General features: G+C 38.9%; 2 protein-coding genes across 2 annotated transcripts in view; both read left to right on the forward strand.

The window, feature by feature from the left end:
- Positions 1–20,064, forward strand: part of LOC140859451 (HVA22-like protein a) — a 70,962-nt gene that overhangs the window by 37,125 nt on the left and 13,773 nt on the right. The gene's annotated exons all lie outside the window — the stretch shown is intronic.
- LOC105048794 (HVA22-like protein a) lies at positions 101–18,792 on the forward strand. Its single transcript, XM_010928240.3, is given in 6 exon segments — positions 101–359; positions 3,499–3,525; positions 3,635–3,757; positions 17,184–17,427; positions 18,286–18,312; positions 18,314–18,792. Coding segments are annotated over 6 exon segments (804 nt in total). The 5' UTR covers positions 101–144; the 3' UTR covers positions 18,482–18,792.

Here is a 20,064-nt window from a genome sequence, read left to right on the forward strand (position 1 = left end):
GGCTACTGCGCTGCCTCATTTCACCGATTAAAGAATGATAAATATATATATATATATTTTTTTTGCTTCTTTTGACGGTGATAGGTAAATTCCCCTTTCGGTTTGCTCCATCTAAAAAGCGAAAAGTCGAGCATTTTGGGGTGTATGCGCGGAAAAAAAAAGGGTGTACATATATCGGAGATTCTACTACTTTCTCACTCTGGGACTGGGACTGAGACTGAGAGCAAGAAAAGGCTTCTATTTCTCCGAAAAAGGATCTCTAATAGAAGAGAGGAAGAGAAAGGGAGGATAACAGAGAAGCAAATGGGTTCTGGATCTTTCCTCAAGGTCGTGGCCAGGAACTTTGATGTTCTTGTTGGGTACGCATTGCGCTCACAAAGGAAAACGATCCATTTGTTTTCTTGTGTGCAAAATTTTTATTGTTCGAATCCTGTTTCAGTCTCCTCCACTGCGTTTTTCTCCCATTTCAGCGGAAAATGTTGCATTTTTCAGTAATCTAGTTCTTATAATTTGGGTTTTGTCCTTCTTCTGGGTTTATGAAGTATATTAGATGTCTTTTTTTTTTTTTAATAAAATCGAATTAGGAAAAGAGTTATTTAGCTCCTTCTTTCCCCCCCTTTTTTTTTTCTAGAAACAGTGGACACTTGTTAGTTCTTTCTTCTCGATGGAGAAGGCCGAAATTTAGGTGTTTTTTATTTTTTATTTTTTAAAATGTAAAGGTCTCATTTTGGTTGTCTATTGAAATGCCTTTGCCAGAAAAATGTGTCAGTTTTTGTACGTCAGGCTTGTTCCATAGTTTTTCTACTTTATTTCTTTAGCATTTGCCGTATTGCTTGAAAAAATGAACTTTGATTTTTGGAATACTCTTTTATTGTTTATCTTCTATGCATAAATATGTTTTTCCCGTCCTGCAAATCTGGAACTGATAAATGATGCAAAGCATTTAATGTTATTTTTACTTTTTTTTAAAAAAAGTACAAATCAAGGGTGGATGACCTAGTAAAGTGACCTCTCATGAAAGCAATTGAGGATGACTTGCTATAATGCATAAAATCTACCTTTAACACTTTAACTAAAAAGAAGATATGGTAAGGGTTAAAGATTCCAGACCAATGTGTGGTCCGACGCTTATGATTGTGACAGAAATTTGAGGAAGTTACACTAAAATTTCGATCCAATGAAGTTCTATTAGGTCCACCGATTTAAATTTCCTTAACCATAACCATCAAAGCCTTTTTTTCTTCAAAATCGTTACTATAGAGCACAATGAAAGATCAAGACATTAGCTTGACATTAACCCTACTTGTATTGGTGCTGCATTCATTGTGAAGGCAAATTAAGGAAAAGAAGAGTTTGCAGTGAAATATAGACCTTGGTTGGCGGTTTGGGAGCAATACCTTATCAGCATACTTTAAGCTCATCCAGTCAAGAAGCAGCCTATCAAAATTCCCATAGACTTGGAAAGAATCCAAACGAGGGAAGATGGCAATATCTCATTGTTACCATTAAAAGACATGAACCTTTTTCTTGTCAAAATGGACTCTGAGAAGGCATAGGTAAAGCTAATGATATCTTTCTGGAAATGGGTTTTGGTGTTAGTGGATTGAGTTGGTCAGAGAACTTAGTACTTCAGCCAGCTTCTGAATAGTCATCAAGTGGTCCACAAAAGCTTGAAGCTGGTGATAGAGCCTTAGGGCAGTGCTTGACACTACAAGTCATAGTTGAATTTTGTCTTAGAATAGAGTATGCTGCAAGAAATAATGTTAGTCTCGAAGTAAAAATAATGAACCTGTCATGGTTTGCTTTCAGATGCCACCATTCTTTTCTTTTGCGAAAATGTGGATAAAGCATGAATCTAGATACTGAACAGGTATTGAGTATACAGGTTGATACTTCTTGTACTGTCCATAACTAGTTTGTTATATCCTAATTGATGGTTATGGTTTTGGCCTGTTTGATTTTCAGGATGGTTTGGAGTGCTTTGAGCTACTTTGGGCTTTTAGAATGCTTTAGGTTGTATTTAGGTGCCCTGCTTGGGTTGTCAAGCTTATTGCTTAATTGTTAGATGACATTTTGAGTAACAGGTGAGTTTCTGTTCTTTTTTGAATGTCCAAATAAGAAGAGAAGGAAAGAACAGAAGAAAAAATTGGGGAGAAAAGCAAATTAAATAAAGGTTACTTGGGATATATATATATATATATATATGCATGCTTTTCCTTTAAAATAATAATATTATAATAGTTCTGGGTGCATGTAATGCACACGAGGAGCAGCATGCGAGGCTGTGTTCTCTAGTATGATTAATGCAAATCTAGTTTTAGCTGGTTCACTTCTCTACTTTTTTTCACGTTAAACAATAGTTAAACTAATGGAGATGTACTTCTATTAAAGAGGGGTATGTACAAAACATCTTGCATATGGACAGACTACAACACTTCAGCATGGGGAGAGGCTTGGTGACCATGGGAAATGGTATAAAGTAATTTGCATATAAATTATACTAAGAAAGATGTTTTCAATTTTTAGAAAAATGTGCAAGTTTAATAATATATGATGATTTAAAACTAGAAATAACCATTGTTGATGATGCTATTTAATTCTATGCTGGACCATCTCAATGTTTCCTACTTTTTTGACCAAGTTTTTCTAATCCTTTTGTTTTTATTTGACCAATATACTGGCAAGCAAGATTCACAATTTTTTAATGGGGGATCATACTGGCACGTTAATGGTTCAATATGGTATGCACACTGTACTGAGACAGCTGCCAACACTTTTTCCTTACCCCCAATCATGGTACTGTCTCAAACCAGGCAATATTGGTTTGTCCGTGTCCGAACCTGGTGATTTCACTTAGTTCAAACCTGTTTGGCCCGAGTCCTGAACCGAACCAGCAAACCAACAAATTCTGCACTAGTTCGGTTTGGTAATGCCTTGAACGAGGCAGCATGAGTTGGTTTTGCAGACCTTGCTAGCAAGTATAATATAGTACCAACTACCAAGTATTCGTTATAACTTGTATGGTCTCTGAAAGCGATAATTATCCTTTTGGACAAACACATTGTTATAGGTGTATGTTGGGTATTAAAAGTTTAAAATCAACATTTTCGCAATCAAATGTTTTCTCCTGCTTATTATTTACCAAAAGGTGTTTGCCTCATGACGCATCTCATCTGATGAATGTAATATCCTTTTGAGCTCTAGTGATGATGAGATGTGGGGTGGTTGGAAGCTAACTATGTGGATTTGATAGGGGAATGATAGTATCATTATTTGATTCTTATTGACCCTTGAGGATTGTCCATGTTGAAGAAGTAGCAGCAGTCAAAATGGTAATTTGAGCTTCTTTTTTATATCAAATATGTTGTATTCTAGCTATACAATTTATAAATCATTATCTGAAAATCACTTTTTTAAAAATTTGTTATCCATTACCCTTTTAGGAATTTATCTATTATTCCTTTATTTTGACTTTCTTTTTACCTGTTTCACATGCAGGCCTTTGGTCACACTTGTTTATCCTTTGTAAGTAGCATTCGTATCTCTATTCATGCAAGATGTTGGTGTGTTTTGTTATATTATTGGTTGATATATTTGGCATGAGTATGCAATTAATCTTGTGGGATTTTGACAGGTATGCTTCAGTAAAGGCAATAGAAACTAAGTCTTCCATTGATGATCAGCAGTGGCTTACCTACTGGGTGTTGTATTCTTTAATTACACTGTTTGAGCTCACTTTTGCAAAAGTCATCGAATGGTATTTTCTCTTCTAATGTTGCCACAAGTTTTTTGCTAGAACTGTATAACTAAATTTTCTTCATTCCTTTTATTCCATTCTGTTTTGCTGATGCTTGATTTTGCTTGAAATGTTGATATGATGAACAATTCTGAACCCCAAATTTGTCACCGATTTGCATGATACCTCAGCCCTTTATGATGTTTAATATATAATTTACATTTGTAAACCTACAGAAAGGAGGGGCTTATTTAGCAGAATCAGTAGACAGAACAACAAACTAGCATTTCTTCGTTATTTGGATCTCTACTATAGGTTAGGGATGGAGATTGATTAAAAGTTTGTTCTGAGAAATTGCTATGATCTGTAATGTCGTATGAGTGATATTTGTTGCTTGAGCTTGGGGCTAAGTGAAGGTCACAAAAGGATAGATGTTGTTGTGGTTGGTCATGTAACAACTAGCATAGGCAAGCATTTCAGTAATTTTATTAAACAAAATTTGCTAACGAATTGTGTAACATTCACAACTTACCAAGCTTTTTCTTCCTTTCTTCTTCTTTTTGTGCTGCATTTTTTTTATTGATTGAATGATAATGTTGATCTTATTGGATGCTAGGTGGAATAATAGAATAGCCTGTACATGCCTTCTATGGCGCTGTAATATAACTCCTAACAATATTTAGTTTTATAGATCTTTAACTTATTTTTTTCTTTTATTGTAGAAGCGTGGCCCATCATATATATGCTATTGGTACACCGTACTGACCTTTGGCCACGTGGCAGTATCAGTTGAGATCGGAGTTTTACTGACCTTCAGGTGAAACATCATCATGTCGGATCCGAAGGTTCACCAAAGCTTCATTAATCTAGATCGAGTGATTACCGATCTGCCGATGTGATATTCAATTCTTAGTGAGAGAACATCGGATTTGGCCAACCTTATCAAGCACAGCTGACATGCCTAGTCTATATTAACGAGATATTAGTTTGAGCCGACCTCTCACTTAGCCAGTAAGGCATCAATTCAATTATCCTCCAGCTATGCTATAATTATACTTCATGTGGATGAGGTACAACCTACGATCTTTTTACAGCTGGCTATTAATAGATTTTAGATAGTTATCCATAACCGCCTAACAAACTCATAATGGCCTAACAAACTTTCTTAATGGTTTGAACGAGCTCCCTCTATATAAAGGGGAGCAGGGTATTTTCTGAGGGGTAAATCATAACTCATAGAATGCATACTCTGTCGAACTCTTTCCAATTCTCCACTGAAGGAAATCTAAGTTCTCTCTACTACCATTTATATTTCTAGCTCTCTATTTTTCTTATTTTCACTATCTGTTCTCAAAGCCCCGGCTGTATTTAGCATCGGAGGATCCTAAATCGGAGAGTACCCCATCGGTTCTAGGACTTCTTTTACAGGATCATCCGTGGTTCATCGACTTGATCATCTTTAGCACTCCAGTTCGATTCTTGATCGACCTTGTTGTATTTTCTCTGGAGTCTTGCAGTAACAGATTAGTGCTAAAGGAAGGGCTTTATCCAAAATTTTGTGGCAAATGGTAAATCGGAGAGTACAAAACAATTCTTTTCCTTCACCATTTTTTCTAAGCGGCGGATCAGAAGCTGTTCAACCTTCAGTTGTGGTCGATCCACAGCAGTTTACCCTCTTAGTTCAATAAGTGCAGGCTCTCACCGTTGCCGTACAGGAACTTCAGCGTATCACAGAGCAGCAACGAGAGACAATTCCTCAAAAAGTTCTGTCTCAATACAATCATCAGTCAATCCATCAAGATCCCCATCCTAATCATCACCCTACTCAAATCGATCAATTTTTTAAGGGGGAATTATTCCTAATAGTGGAAAAACCCATTGGGGAGGTCTTGAAATGACATTCAAGATCTTGAAAAATGGCTCATAGAGGTACAACTTGGGAATCATCTGCAAGATAAGCAAGATTTTGATCTACGATCTCTTTTTTCTCAAGCAATCTTAAATGAGCGTGTTCCTTTCCGGTTTAAGATGCCAATGGTAGAATCATTTGATGGTTCCACCAATCTTTTGGATCATCTTGAAGGATATAAAGCCATTATGAGGCTACAAGGGACATCTGATGTCCTACTTTGTGTCGTTTTTCCCATTACTCTCAAAAAATCTGCAAGGATCTGATTTTCTGGACTCTAACCAGGATCTATTTCTTTTTTTGAACAATTAGTAAGACCGTTTGTCACTTATTTTGGTAATAACCGGTTTCATTTGAAGAATACAAATAGTCTCTTTATTGTAAGGCAACAGGAAGGTGAATCCCTCTGTGAATATGCGACAAGCTTCAATACGGTCATGTTGGAAGTAAAAAATTTCAATGAGTCTGTCACAATGGCTGCCTTAAAGCGAGGACTTTGAAGCAATTGCTTGATTTTTTTCTCTAAACAAGAATTATTCGGACATCATAATTTATAATTTTAAATTTTCATTAATATATATATAATTATATATACATATTCATTAACATATATATATATATTAAAAATATAAATATCTCTATGGTGTAACAAAATATTTCTTATTTTCAAATGAATGTTCTTGTCTTGCCTTGAAGGGTGTACTAATTTTTGGAATCCGGTACCAATAGGTATAATCCCTCCCAAAACAACGTTCTCTTTCAAGCCTCTATGATCAAATGCTAACTAGGGTTCAAAAGTATGCCCAAGCCAAGAAGGAAGAAAGTATAGGTCGGCAAGCAAAGAAAGAGAAGAATGGAAAAAAAAGATCCTGAGAAGAGGACCATAGAGATCAGCTAGGGAATGGTTTTGGGCGACATCAGAAGAATCTGAGGTCAAAAAATCCACCTCGGCATTTTGATACCTACACTCCTTTATTTGCTCTTCATGCTCAAATTCTGATGGAAATCGAGGACCAGAAGTATCTTCGTTGGTCCAATCCCATGAAGGCTCCTCCAGTGAAGAGAGATAAAAGAAAGTACTGTCGCTTTTATCGAGACCATGGCTATGATACTGAAGAATGCTGACAGCTCAAGGACGAAACTGAAGTCCTGATTTGCCAAAGTTACCTCGATAAGTATATCAGAGATCGGGCAGGCCAAGTTGCTGAATAGCATTAGAAGCCCGATAATGATGCTGAACACAATCGACCTACTATTGGGGTCATTAACATGATCTCAGACCTTGATGGGGTTCGAGGGGCAATTAAGAATCCTTCCCTGAAAAGGCAGCATACTGATAATATTGTTTCTTTTTCTGATGATGATGTTCAAGGAGTTCAAACTTCTCATAATGATGTTGTTGTCATCTTTATGATAACAACAAAATATGATGTAAAAAGAATATTAGTAGATAATGGAAGCTCTGTCGATGTGTTGTTCTACGATGGATTTCAGAAAATGAATGTGCTAAATCGACTGAAACAGATCGATACCTCACTGATCGAATTCTCTAGAGATCCTGTGGTTGTTGAAAGAAAAGTCACTTTGCCTGTAACTGCGGGATGAGAATCTTGACAGTCTACTATGCAACTCTGGTTGTCAAGATACCATTAGCTTACAATGCTATTCTTGACCGACTTGGACTTAATGCTCTTAAAGCAGTAGTCTCCACCTATCATCTATTAGTTCAATTTTTGACGAAAGATAGAATTAGAGAGATGCATGGAGATCAAATGCTTGCTAAATAGTATTTTCTAATAGCTGTCAAAATAAAGAAATCAGTAGAAGCCCTACTAATTGAAGTGCTTGATCAAAAGGATGACATAGAGATCGGCAAAAGCCGAGGCGAACTTGCTGAACAACTTGTTGCTATTCCATTAGGTGAAGATTTAGAGAAGACTGTTCAGATCGGATCTCAGTTAAGGATTGATTTAAGAGAACAACTGATATTTTTTCTTTGAGGAAATACCGTTGTTTTTACCTGATCAGTCTCAGACATGCTCAGAAATTATGCTGATGTTATTGTACATAGATTAAATATCAATTCAAAGCATTGATCAGTTCTACAAAAGAAAAGAAGTTTCGCCCCAGAAAGATAAAAAGCTATAAAATGAGAAAGTCGACAAGCTTTTGAAAGTATGATTCATTAGAGAAGCTCAATATCTGAAGTGGATAGCCAATGTTGTTATGGTTAAAAAGGCGAATGGCAAGTGGAGGATTTGTATCAATTATACTGATCTCAATGAAGCATGCTCAAAAGATAATTTTTCTCTTTTCAGAATAGATCAGCTTCTTGATGCTACTTCGGAACACAAACTGTTGAGTTTTAAAGATGTATTTTTTTGGCTATAATCAGATCAAAATAGCACTGGAAGATGAAGAGAATAGGGCCTTTATTATCGAAAGAGGCTTGTATTGTTATAAATGATGTCTTTTGATCTTAAAAATGCAAGTGCTAGTACTAATGCTTGGTCAACAAAATTTTCAAGTAGTAGATTGACTACAATATGGAGGTCTATGTTGATGACATGCAGGTGACAAGCACTGAAGCAGGTCGGCATATAACCGATATAAAAGAAGCATTTGAAAAACTTTGGAAGTACCAGATGAAGCTCAATCCTAACAAATATGCTTTTGAAGTAATATCAAGAAAATTCTTGGATTTTCTTGTGACCCAAAGAGAAATAGAAGCTAATCTTGAGAAAATTTGAGCGTTACTTGAAATAAAGCATCCAAGCACGATAAAAGAGGTGCAACGACTTACTGGATGGGTGGCATCACTCAGTCGGTTTATTTTTAGATCGGTTGAAAAATGTCTCCCTTTCTTTAAAGTTTTGAGTCAAATAAAAGATTTTAGCTGGTCAAAAGAATGCCAAGCTATCTTCAACGACCTTAAGAAGTATCTCGGCTCACCTCCATTATTGTCCAAGCCAATTGAAGATAAGGAATTATACCTGTATTTATCCGTCTTATCTAATGCTGTTAGTTCGGTCTTAGTTTGAGATGATGTAAGGATACAAAGGTCGATCTATTATACCAGCAAATTACTGCGAGATGTTGAAACTCGATATACCAAAGTAGAGAAAATGATCTATGCTCTATTACATCGGCTCGATGATTTCGGCCAAAATTTTCAAGTTCACTTAGTCGTCGTATTAATTGATCAACCTTGGAGGTCGGTTTTGTAACAACTTTATACCTCAAGTTAGATGGCCAAATGGACTATTGAGCTCAGTGAGTTTGACATCCATTTCCCACCTCGACCTTCCTTAAAAGCTCAAATATTAGCTAACTTTATTATGGAGTGGACCATCCTTAATGAAGAGTTAATTTCAGAAAGTTCAAAAGAGATTATTAAAGACTCTTATTGGGTGTTGCATACTGATGGGGCCTCAAATTTCAAAGAAAGTGGGTTGGTTTAATTTTAGCTAATCCTGAAGGTGTTGTTACTAAGTATGCCTTAAGATTTAATTTCAATACTTCAAACAATGGTGCTGAATATGAAACATTGATCGCTGGACTGAAAATGACAAAAGAACTTAGAGTCAAAAGACTTAAAGTCTTCATCGATTCTCCCGATACGAAGTTAATTTGAAGTGAAAGATTTTATGTCTCAATATTTACAGAATATAAAAGAATTGTCAAAAGCTTTAAAGACTTAGAAGTTATACAAATTTTGAGATCGAAAAATGTCTGAGTTGATGCTCTCTCACATCTTGCCACATCGGATTTTTTCGAACTCAATTAAAAAGTTCTCATTAATATTCTTCAAAAATCTAACATAGAAGTTTTATCAATTATCCAAATCGATTATGAGCTAAGTTGAATTGATCCACTGGTCGATTATATTGCTAGAGGAGTTTTGCTAACAGATCCTGTTAAAGTAAGAAGTGTTAAAAAGCGAGCCCCATGGTATGTTCTTCAAGATGATCGGCTATATAAAAGGTCGTACTCATTTTCTTTACTTCGATGCTTGCAACCATCAGAAGCTGATTATGCTCTTTGTGAAATCCATGAAGGAATCTGTGGTAATCACTTGGGGGTTGGTCGCTAGCATATAAAATCATCCGATAAGGTTATTACTGGCTAACAATCCAAAAAATATGATTGATTTTGTTAATAAATGTGATCAATACCAGAGGTATGCCAATATTCAACATCGACCTGTAGTTGAATTCGTTCTCATTACTGCATCTTGGCCTTTTGCTATATAGAGAATGGATATTCTTAGATCCAAGGTTTGCCATACCGTGCCGAACCGGCCGGTACACCCCATCTCGTATCGGACCGACGGAGAACCGGCACGATTTGGTCGGTAAAATCGGTGCACCGGCGGTACCGAAGAATAAAGAATGGAAAGTGAGAAAGAGAGAGAGAGGGGAGGGAAGGGAGGGAGGTGGGAGCCGTCGGAGGCCGGCGGTGGCCGGCTGCGGCCGTCGGAGGGCTTCCGAGCCCCGTATCGCCCGATAGGGCTTTCAAGAGAGCAAAAAAGAGAGAGAGAGAGCGCTCGGAGGGGGGGCGGAGAACCTATCGGACAGACGGTGCCTCCGTTGCGACGCTCTCGGTGGCCGACGAGCCGACGCCAACGGCCTGAGGGCGGTCGAGCGGGGTGCAGCCCCTTCGCGGCTCCGCCCCCTTCTTTTTTTTCGAAACAGACGATGTCTGTTTCGATTTTTTTTTTTAATTTTAAACTTATGAAGTCGGTAACTGGGTTGCTGACTTAAGAATTTTTTAAAAAAAAAAAAATCGTGAAGTCGGCAAACGAATTGCCGACTTAAGAATTTTTTTTTAAAAAAATAAAAATCGTGAAGCTGGTAAATCATTTGCCGCCTTCACTTAAAATCATGTTTTTAAAAAAATTTGCGAAACAGGAGCGATGCCCCTGTTTCACGTCTGTGGCGCAGCGCGCGTGGACGGCGCCCTCTGACGGCCACGGCGGCCAGTCGGAGGCCGTCCGGCGGCCCTGCCGGCTTCTTCCCCTCCCTCTTTTTTTTTCTTCCTCTTTCTCTCTTTCTATTGCTCTCAATTTCTCTCTTTTTTCTTCTGGTTCGGGTCGTCGGTTCGGTACGATATGAAACCATACCGAACCGTACCGCCGGTCCGGCCAAAACGGCCGGCGGTACCGGTTCAGCAAACCTTGCTTAGATCTTTTTCAATGTCCATAGGACAAAAAAAATTTTTGGTGGTGGCTATTGATTATTTCATCAAATAAGTAGAAATAGAGCCTTTAGCATAAATCACTGAAAAGATACGAGATTTTGTCTAAAAGTCAGTTATTTGTCACTTTGGTCTATCTCGGATCATTATTACTGATAATGGGTGATAATTTGACAATTCAAAATTCAAGAAATTTTGTTCGGAGCTCCACATTGACTATAGGCTTACCTTGATTGGACATCCATAATCAAACGAGGAAGCCGAAATCACTAATCGGACCATCCTTCAAGGTCTAAAAATAAGGCTTATCGAAACAAAAGGATTTTGGGCAGATGAACTTCATAGTGTTCTCTGGGCTTATAGGACCATGCCACGAGGGCCAACAGGGGAAGCATCTTTCAAGCTCACTTTTGGGGCAAAAGCTGTAATTCCTATTAAGATCAGCCTACCATCAATTAGAGTGGAAAATTTCCATGGCGAGACTAATCTAGATCGGTTGAGAACTGACCTAGACTTGAGGAAACCAGAGAGAGCCCAGATGCATATGGCAACTTGTAAACAAAGAGTAGCCAGATATTATAATGCTCAGGTAAAATCAAAGCTTTTTCATAAAAGAGATCTTGTTCTTAGCGGAGCTGAAGTCTCAAAGCCTGCAAAACAAGAAAATCTTGCTCCCAATTAGGAAGGACCCTATTGAATTACAGAAATAATCCGATCAAGAGCATATAAAATTGAGAACTTAGATAGTTTAACTATTCCTCGCAGTTGGAATGCTGAAAATCTCAGAATGTATTATTAATAAGCCTTCAATAAAATTTTTTTTAATTGAGATCAGATCTCTACAATCAAGATGGAGCATCATTTTTTCATCCAAATAAGGTCGGAGAAAATCGATCAAGCAAGGACGATCTGAAGAATTGTCCAAACAAGGTCGGAGAAAATCGATCTAATGAGGACAGTACAGTAAGTCTATCCAAATGAGATCAATAAAAATCGATCAAACAAGGATAGTACAAAGGATTTCGTCCAAATGAGATCATGATGTCTGACCAAACGAGGATGAAATATGTCCAAATGAAGCCATGAAGTCTGGCCAAATGAGGACAAGAAAAGACTAAGTTTGTCCTCAGGAGGTCAGAAGAAGCCAAACTTCAGCTACGAGAATCTCGATCAAACCAAGACAACTTGATGTGAGACATCTGATCTTCGGATTGGACCTCACAAATGATTAACGTGAGATATCCAATCTCCGAATTGGATCTCATAAATGATTAACATGAGACACCCGATCTCCGGATTGGATCTCACCACGTGGGACATCCGTCTTCGGATTGGACCTCACGAATATTTACTGTGGAACATTTGATTTCTAGGTTCAACTTCATGAATATCCGATGTGAAGCACTTAAATCTACGAATTAGACTTCACAGCATTAGTTCAAGGAAATTTATGTTCTAAGTCATATTCTTGGACAATATGCCCTTAAAAGGGAAGAAAATGAGGCATCACGGGTTGAAATCCTATTAGAAATGTAGGAAACCCGATCTGTCCATTCCAAACTCAAGTGAAGATAAATTCAGACGTTAACTTGAGGATCGTCAGATGGAGGAGTTGGATCTTTGGAAGCTTCAGCCGTTGGAGATTCTACTGATGTGATTTCGACGGCTGGGTCCTTGGCATTTGATTGAGGAAAGGTTCAGAATGGGAAGCCACCTTGGTGATGGGGTGGGATGTCTTGTTAGCAGAAGTGGCATCCGATGTTGGCTGAGCGACAACCTCGGTAGTTGGTTTAGAAGCCACCTCGGCTGATGCATCGATAGCCACTTCGGTAGTCAGCTTGCTTATATCGAGGACAGAAAAGAGCTTCCTAACCAAATTTATGCTGCTCTGGAACCCGAACTCAAATGCCCCTTCGGAAGCCTCAGTGACTTCATCTTGGAATGCTTCTGAAGCCTTGTAATCTTCAACGGCCCTTGCAGCATTTTTTCTCTCTTTCAGCTTGCCATTGAAATACGAGGATGCCTTAGTTATGATTCTCTATAGTTTTTTCGACCTCCTTTAGTTTGGCCTCCGGCTCAGAGATTTTCTCCCCCTCCTTATGCAGCTTGTCGAGCTTATCTTCATACTCATGACTCTAAGGATTTCTTATTCACATGGAACCAAACTAGATGCTTATGAGCAATTTGAGGTATATCGCCGATTGAAAGGAGAAAAAAGTGCGAGATCGGTACAAAACCGATGTAAATGAAAGAGCAGAAGGGAAGAAACCTACATCCATTATACCGTTGAAGCCATAATTCAATAACTGCTTAATCAAACAGTCTCGCCTGCCGGCATCGAGGTCTTTTTGAGGCATGACCATGCACAACATATCTCGATCGAGTTGTGGTGTCTTAAGTAAAGATATTTGAGAAACATCAAGTCCCTTAGTCGACGAAGGTAGAGCAGCTTCTGGAATCTTCAATTGTTGATCAGTTGATGGAGTTGTTCTTTCCGATGTTGGAGGCACCGAAGAAGAGCTTGATCTTGGGCACGTGATCACCTCCTTGGTAGGTGGACGGGCCACCTCGGTGCTCTGTCGATGTAATGTCTTTGACATCGATTCGATGGCAGGGGCAGGGGATGAGCAGATTGTTATTGTGGTCGGGGTTGAAGAAGTTTGGGAGGCTGGAGCAGCTGGTTTTGAACTTGCCGCATCTTTACCCCTTTTGGCAGTAGGTTCATTGGCTGAATCTTGCTTTCTCTTCTTTATATCAGCCAGTCTTTTTGGATCGAACTTCATTATTGCTGTTGCAACAAAGAAGAAATTCTGTGAAGTAGGAGAAAAGAAAAAGAAAAGAAATAAACTTATGATATCAGACTTATCCCGAGGAGAGATGTGGCTGATGCCTGAGTTGTATAGAGATTAGTTGTTTACTCGTTCGCTTAACTTGGGTGCCTTCATACCCAATAGCATTGTAAAAGCCTCCTCATCTCTGAGAAGAACCTCATTATTAGAGTTCCACTTGAGCTCGAGCTTACGTCAGTTACAACTGAAACCCCATAGTATGCTAGAAAAAAAAAGATTTTTCCAATCATGGATGAAGGAAGATTGGGGTCGAATTTATGTTTTGGCCGAGGTGAAAAGTACCATCAGTTTTTTTCATATGGATGTTTTTTCAGGATGCGCTTTGAAGAGGGAAATCCTATGTTCTATACCAGCAAATTTACAACAAATGATGAAGACTATGATAATTCTAATCACATTTGGGGTTACTTGGGTTGGATGAAGTCTATAGAAATCCAAAATATTATAAAAGAAGGGATGAAGGGGAAACCGAAGTCCAGACCGAAGTACCTCATCATAAAATATGATACTATGCTCTGGAGGTTTAGTGACCAGGTCATCCCGACCTAGAGCAATTAACTAAAAGTCTCTAAAAATTTGGTATTTCTCTCTAAGTTCTTGAAGATCGAGTCAGAAAGGACACATTGTTCAGTACCAGGACCAAAACAATCCAAAAATCTCCATATTGGAGATTCTGGATCAACTTGACTTGAAATACTGACATCGGTGACTGTCCGAGGTGAAGGTGACTCCTCAAGCTTGATTTTGGGGCCTAGGTTGATCGAGGTATTCGATTGTCCAGATTTTTTCCCCCCTCATCTTATCATCACCAGAAGACATTTTTATGGGAAAAAAGAGTAAAACGGGAAGGTGGAAATAGACAAAAGGAATGAAAAAGGGAAAAACCTATCAAAGGAGAAGAAAAAGAGGGCACAAGATCTAAAGAACCAAGACACAGAAGAAAAAAAGATAGAGAACAGTGAAAACTACCTAATGGACTGGGGATGAGTCTTTAAGAACTCTTTTTCTCTGGCTTCGATGATGCTCAAACTCTTCTTCTTTGGCTTCGGAAAACTGAAAAACAAGTGGAAGAACACTCTAGGGAGATTTCGGCAACACTTCCGCATGGTGAAATAGTAAAGTGACTCCTAGAGCAGGAGTACTAACCCATTTATAGATGTGGTCGATGGCTCAGATCGACATCAACCATCGTTAGATCGGTGATACTTGGCAATAATTTGATGACTCTGAAAAAGGACTGTTCGAAGCACCAATACCCAGATTAATCTATGAAGGCTTGATCCATGTGAGAGCTATGACAACCAATGAAGATTTGACCAATGGCAGGCGAGCATTTATAGGCCTATGTGTGATTTCCTGGGTAAATGATAGTCTCTTGATTTTCTAAAGCTCTCATAATTATCGAGGGATCCGATGAGTCATTTCCGAAAAGCAGCATGTTGTTTCGAATCATTAAATAATTAATATAGCCGAAACCGCTATACAGCACGTTTATTATTGGCGGTAGAGGACAGAGTCTACTTCCCACACCCAATATGAGAAATATCACCTTGGATCTGGGAAGTGGGGGGCAATGTGTTGGTACACCTTACTGACCTTTGGCCATGTGGTAGTATCAATTGAGATCAGAGTTTTACCAACCTTCGGGTGAAACATCATTATGTCACCTCAGCTGATCTGAAGGTTCACTAAAGTTTCGATAATCTAGATCGGGTGATTACTGATTTGCCGATGTGGTATTTAATTCCCAGTGAGAGAACATCAGATTTGGCCAACCTTATTGGGCTTAGCCGACTTGCCCAGTCTATATTAACGAGACATCGGTTTGAGCCAACCTCTCACTTAGCCAGTAAGGCATCAATTCAGTTGTCCTCCAGCTATGCTACGATTATACTTCACGTGGGTGAGGTACAACTCACGATCTCTCTACAGCTAGCTATTAATAGATTCCAGATGGTTATCCATAACCACCTAACAAACTCATAATGGCCTAACAAACTTTCCTAATGGCCTGAACGAGCTTGCTCTATATAAAGGGGAGTAGGATATTTTTCGAGGGGTAAGTCATAACTCATAAAGCCATACTCTGTTGAACTCTTTCCAATTCTCTCACTGAAGGGAATCTGAGTTTTTTTAAGGTCTCTCTACTACCATTTACATTTCTAGCTCTCTATTTTTCTATTTTTCACTATGTTCTCAAGGCCTTGGCTGACTTAAATATCGAAAGGTCCTAAATCGGAAGGTACCTCACTGGTTCTAGGACTTCTTTTATAGGATCACCTGCGGTTTATCGACTTGATCCTCTTCAGCACTCTAGTTTGGTTCTTGACCGACCTCACTGTTTTTCCTCTGGAGCCTGCCAGCAACATATGCTTCTAAGGACTTTGCACTGAGAAAAAAATGGCACATTATGGATGAAAATTAAGGGTGCCAATCAAGGAATGCTGAATCGGTACCGTCGGCCGTTTCGAACGGCTGGCGGTACGGTTTTGGTATGATTTCATACCGTACCGAACCGACGATCCGAACCGGAAGAAAAAAAGAGAGAAATAGAGAGAGAGAAAGAGGAAAAAAAAAGAGAGGGGAAGGAGCCAGCGGGGCCGCCGGACGGCCTTCGACTAGCCGCCGTGGCCGTCGGAGGGTGCAGTCCACACGCGCGGCGCCGCAGGCGTGAAACAGGGGCATCGTCCTTGTTTCGTAAATTTTTTTAAAAAACATGGTTTTAAGTGAAGTCGGCAAACGATTTGCTGCTTTATGATTTTTGTTTTTTTTAAAAAAAATTCTTAAGTTGGCAATCCAGTTGTCGACTTCATAAGTTTAAAACAAAAAAAAAAGAAAAGATCAAAACAGACGTCATCTGTTTCGAAAAAGAAGAAGGGAGTGGAGCCGTAGAGGGGCTCCGTCCGCTAGACTGCCCTCAGGCCATCGGCGTCGGCTCGTCGGCCACTGGGAGCCTCGCAACAGAGGCACCGTCTGTCTGGTAGGTTTCCTGCCCCCCATCCGAGTGCTCTCTCTCTCTCTTTTTTGCTCTCTTGAAAGCCCTATCAGGTGATACGGGACTCGAAAGCCCTCCAACGGCCGCAGCCGGCCACCGCCGGCCTCCGACGGCTCCCACCTCCCTCCCTCTCCTCCTCTCTCTCTCTCTTTCTCACTTTCTGTTATTTTTTCTTCGGTACTGCTGGTGTACCGATTTTACCGGCCGAATCGTGCCGGTTCATCGCCGGTCCGGTACAAGATGGGTGTACTGGCCGGTTTGGCACGGTATGGCAAACCTTGGTGCCAATAACCTTGGTTGCATCACGGGCTGTTGATACCAGTGACCTGGGTTGAAATCCCACCCTACCCTGACTTGGGCAAGGCTCACTCGCATCCTTATTCTGAAAAATATAAATAAATAATAATAATTTTTGGTTCCAATCAGTTGCACCCCATTTTTGTTGTGATTATGCAACAATTTAGTAAGTTGATGTTGTCCTGTATTTTTTTGTTACAGGCTTCCGTTTTGGCCTTTTGCAAAGCTGATCTTTAACTGCTGGTTGGTGTTACCTTACTTCAATGGTGCTGCATATGTTTATCAGCATTACGTGAGACCATTGTTTGTGAACAAGCAGACAGTCAACATCTGGTATGTCCCACGAAAAAAGAACATATTCAGCAGGCCTGATGATGTTTTATTAGCTGCAGAGATATTTATTGAAGAAAATGGACCAGAAGCATTTCAGAAACTCATAAACAAGGTATGCCATTATATTCCCTTGCTTTCTGTGCTGAAACCAGAGGCCCTAACTTACGAATGCAAATGCATTAAATTTACTTATATTTGCTCTAAAACTAACTTGACATGAAACGGTCTAGTCTGAGCAAGAATCATTTGGATGTAGCTGGGTTCCAGAGGATTTGATCATGTTGAAATATAGATTGATATGGTTCACATGAGACCTGATCCAAATCCACCTGACTTCATAAACTGATACTACCATATAATTTTCCTACTCATCTGGACTCTTCTCAAACAGTTATGAAAAGTTTTTTATGTAATCATCTGTTTGGGTTGTTAATCATAACTTATGTAGCTTCATGTGGTTGTTAATTTATATCATGTTTGTAAAATTCTAGCATCATGTGTTACCATATAATTAACTAACTTGACATGTACATATTTCTTATAGATCATGTCTGACAAATTGTCGATCCAGTTTGCTGGGAAATGAACCCAATTAATCATTGAATCTTAAAGCAACCTGATCTGGCTTTAACGGAAGTGATGAGCTGCAGTTTCTTTTTTCTAGTTTGAAGTTTGATTCAAGTGAAGATTAGGCTTGTATCATGCCAACCTGAAGTTGGAATGTACAGAAACATCTTCCTTGTTCCTTCTGTAAAACATTGAATTACATCGCGATCTACTAATTTTATTATTCAATTAACCTCATTTTAGTCTTTTCACGTAGGCATCTTGATTGAATCACGTATTGCCAATGAGCTTTCTTTTGCTCTCATCTATCACTTCTCTATTTTCAAAATGATTGGCAGAATGTCTTGTGATCCCTATCATATCACTAATATATTTCCACCAAATGTTTTTATGTTATTTGCAGACCGAAAAGGTAACAAAGCCCAAGAAGAAAAAACAAACGTGTGACATTCGATGACAGTGTGGTAGGGAAGGAATCCAAGTCTTGGGGGAGCAATAGTCATGTGACATTTAATGAAGTGGAGCCTGAAAGGGATTCAAAGACTTGGGAGAACAGCAGTTTTATGATATTTGATTATGATAACAGATATCAGACATAGAACTCTTAATTCTGTTCTTCTGATAATCTGCTATAGATCAGTGTCTCCTTATGGCCATCAGTTATCTTGAAGGTTTTCTTCTTTCTTGACGGTGATCGGTAAAGATATTTGAGCGCCAGGGAATGCACTTTAAATCTTGCTTTTTTGTCGGTGAAGCAGCTGCATTTCAAGGCTTCAAATGTCGTCAGTTTGTCCAGGTTTGTCAGTGCACTTTAAGATAGGAAGGGTTGCACCCTTCATGATGTATGCCAATCAATGACAAACGTTGCGTTCTTATACTAATATAAGTATATAGTTTCTGTCTTTTGTAGGTTTATTCTTTTCAGTGTTTGGTTTTGTATGTAAGTTGACACCTGGACTGCATTGCAGAATGAGCTAGCATACATTCTAGCCTATCTAAATCCATACATTTTATTTCAATCAATTGCTCTCGATGATATATTTGGGGAAAAAAAATGAAAACGTGCTCGTTAGTGATGGGAATGATGTCTGTTCATTGTACACGGAGAGATGCTTTCAGTTTTTGTGTGCTTCATTCTGTGCTTATGACAGTCCTTTCTTTCATTTTTGCCTCACCTGCTTTGTTCGCTTGATTAACGCTCAGAGCATCCAAACAAGAAAATGACTTCTTTTGGTTCAAGTATCTGTAAGCAATAATATTGAATTCATGTGTTCCTTGGTCTGCATCAATCACCTTGTCGTCATGCTGAAAATATAAGACAGATTTTGTGTGCTGAAAGCAATGGGTGCATCGGTTGCTATTGTTTCCTTCTGTGCTCCACATCATTTTTAACTTGTGACCCTTGAAGAAAAAAAGAAAAAGGGCATCCAAGGTAGTCTAGTCCTTGTTACTTTGCTTTGAATATGAAAATTAAACCAGCCCTCTGTGATTTGTTTCTCTATTGGTCAGATGGAACGTGCTAGACATTTTTGGTTTCAGTCCACCGTTGAAGTTTTCGCAAGAGTTTAAAGCATTGGTTTCACTAGCATAAGGAATCCCTTTGGGTGATCTATTGTGGCTTTCTCCATGTTTTATCTAATTTAATCTTGGTTACTTGTATAATTACTTTGTGACGGCCATGCTCGACTCTCGTGTTCATGGAACTCAAGCAGTAGCTCTTCAGTCTCATCAGACACCGTGGGAATTTCTGTAATACATTGCAATCTATGTGCCGTGGGAATTTCTGTAATACATTGCAATCTATGTGCACTCGCCATGCACCTTTCAATCAGAAGACTATTTGGCGCAATTGAGGTTCACCTATTAGATGCTCCTGAAGTAGCATGTGCTTGTTGGAGTAGTTTATGTTGTGGTCGTGCTGTAAGGATCCACACATTGAAAAGATCTTAGATATTTATATAGAACTAAAAAATTTAAATAAATATTTTCTGATCAGTTATTTTAGATGAGATCCGAGGTTGTTACAAGTGTTGCTACTTGAGTGATGACTCTAGGGATGTTTATGTTTCAGTTGGCAGAAGAAAACATGAATATATACCCTAGAAAGATTTTCCAGCCATCTCCTGGGTATTCATACTTTCACTAAACCAAGGATCTCATTGGGCATTGCAGCCACGGTATT

This window comes from Elaeis guineensis, chromosome 7 (assembly GCF_000442705.2).
Source record: "Elaeis guineensis isolate ETL-2024a chromosome 7, EG11, whole genome shotgun sequence".
In the NCBI taxonomy this organism is placed as follows: Eukaryota; Viridiplantae; Streptophyta; class Magnoliopsida; order Arecales; family Arecaceae; genus Elaeis; species Elaeis guineensis.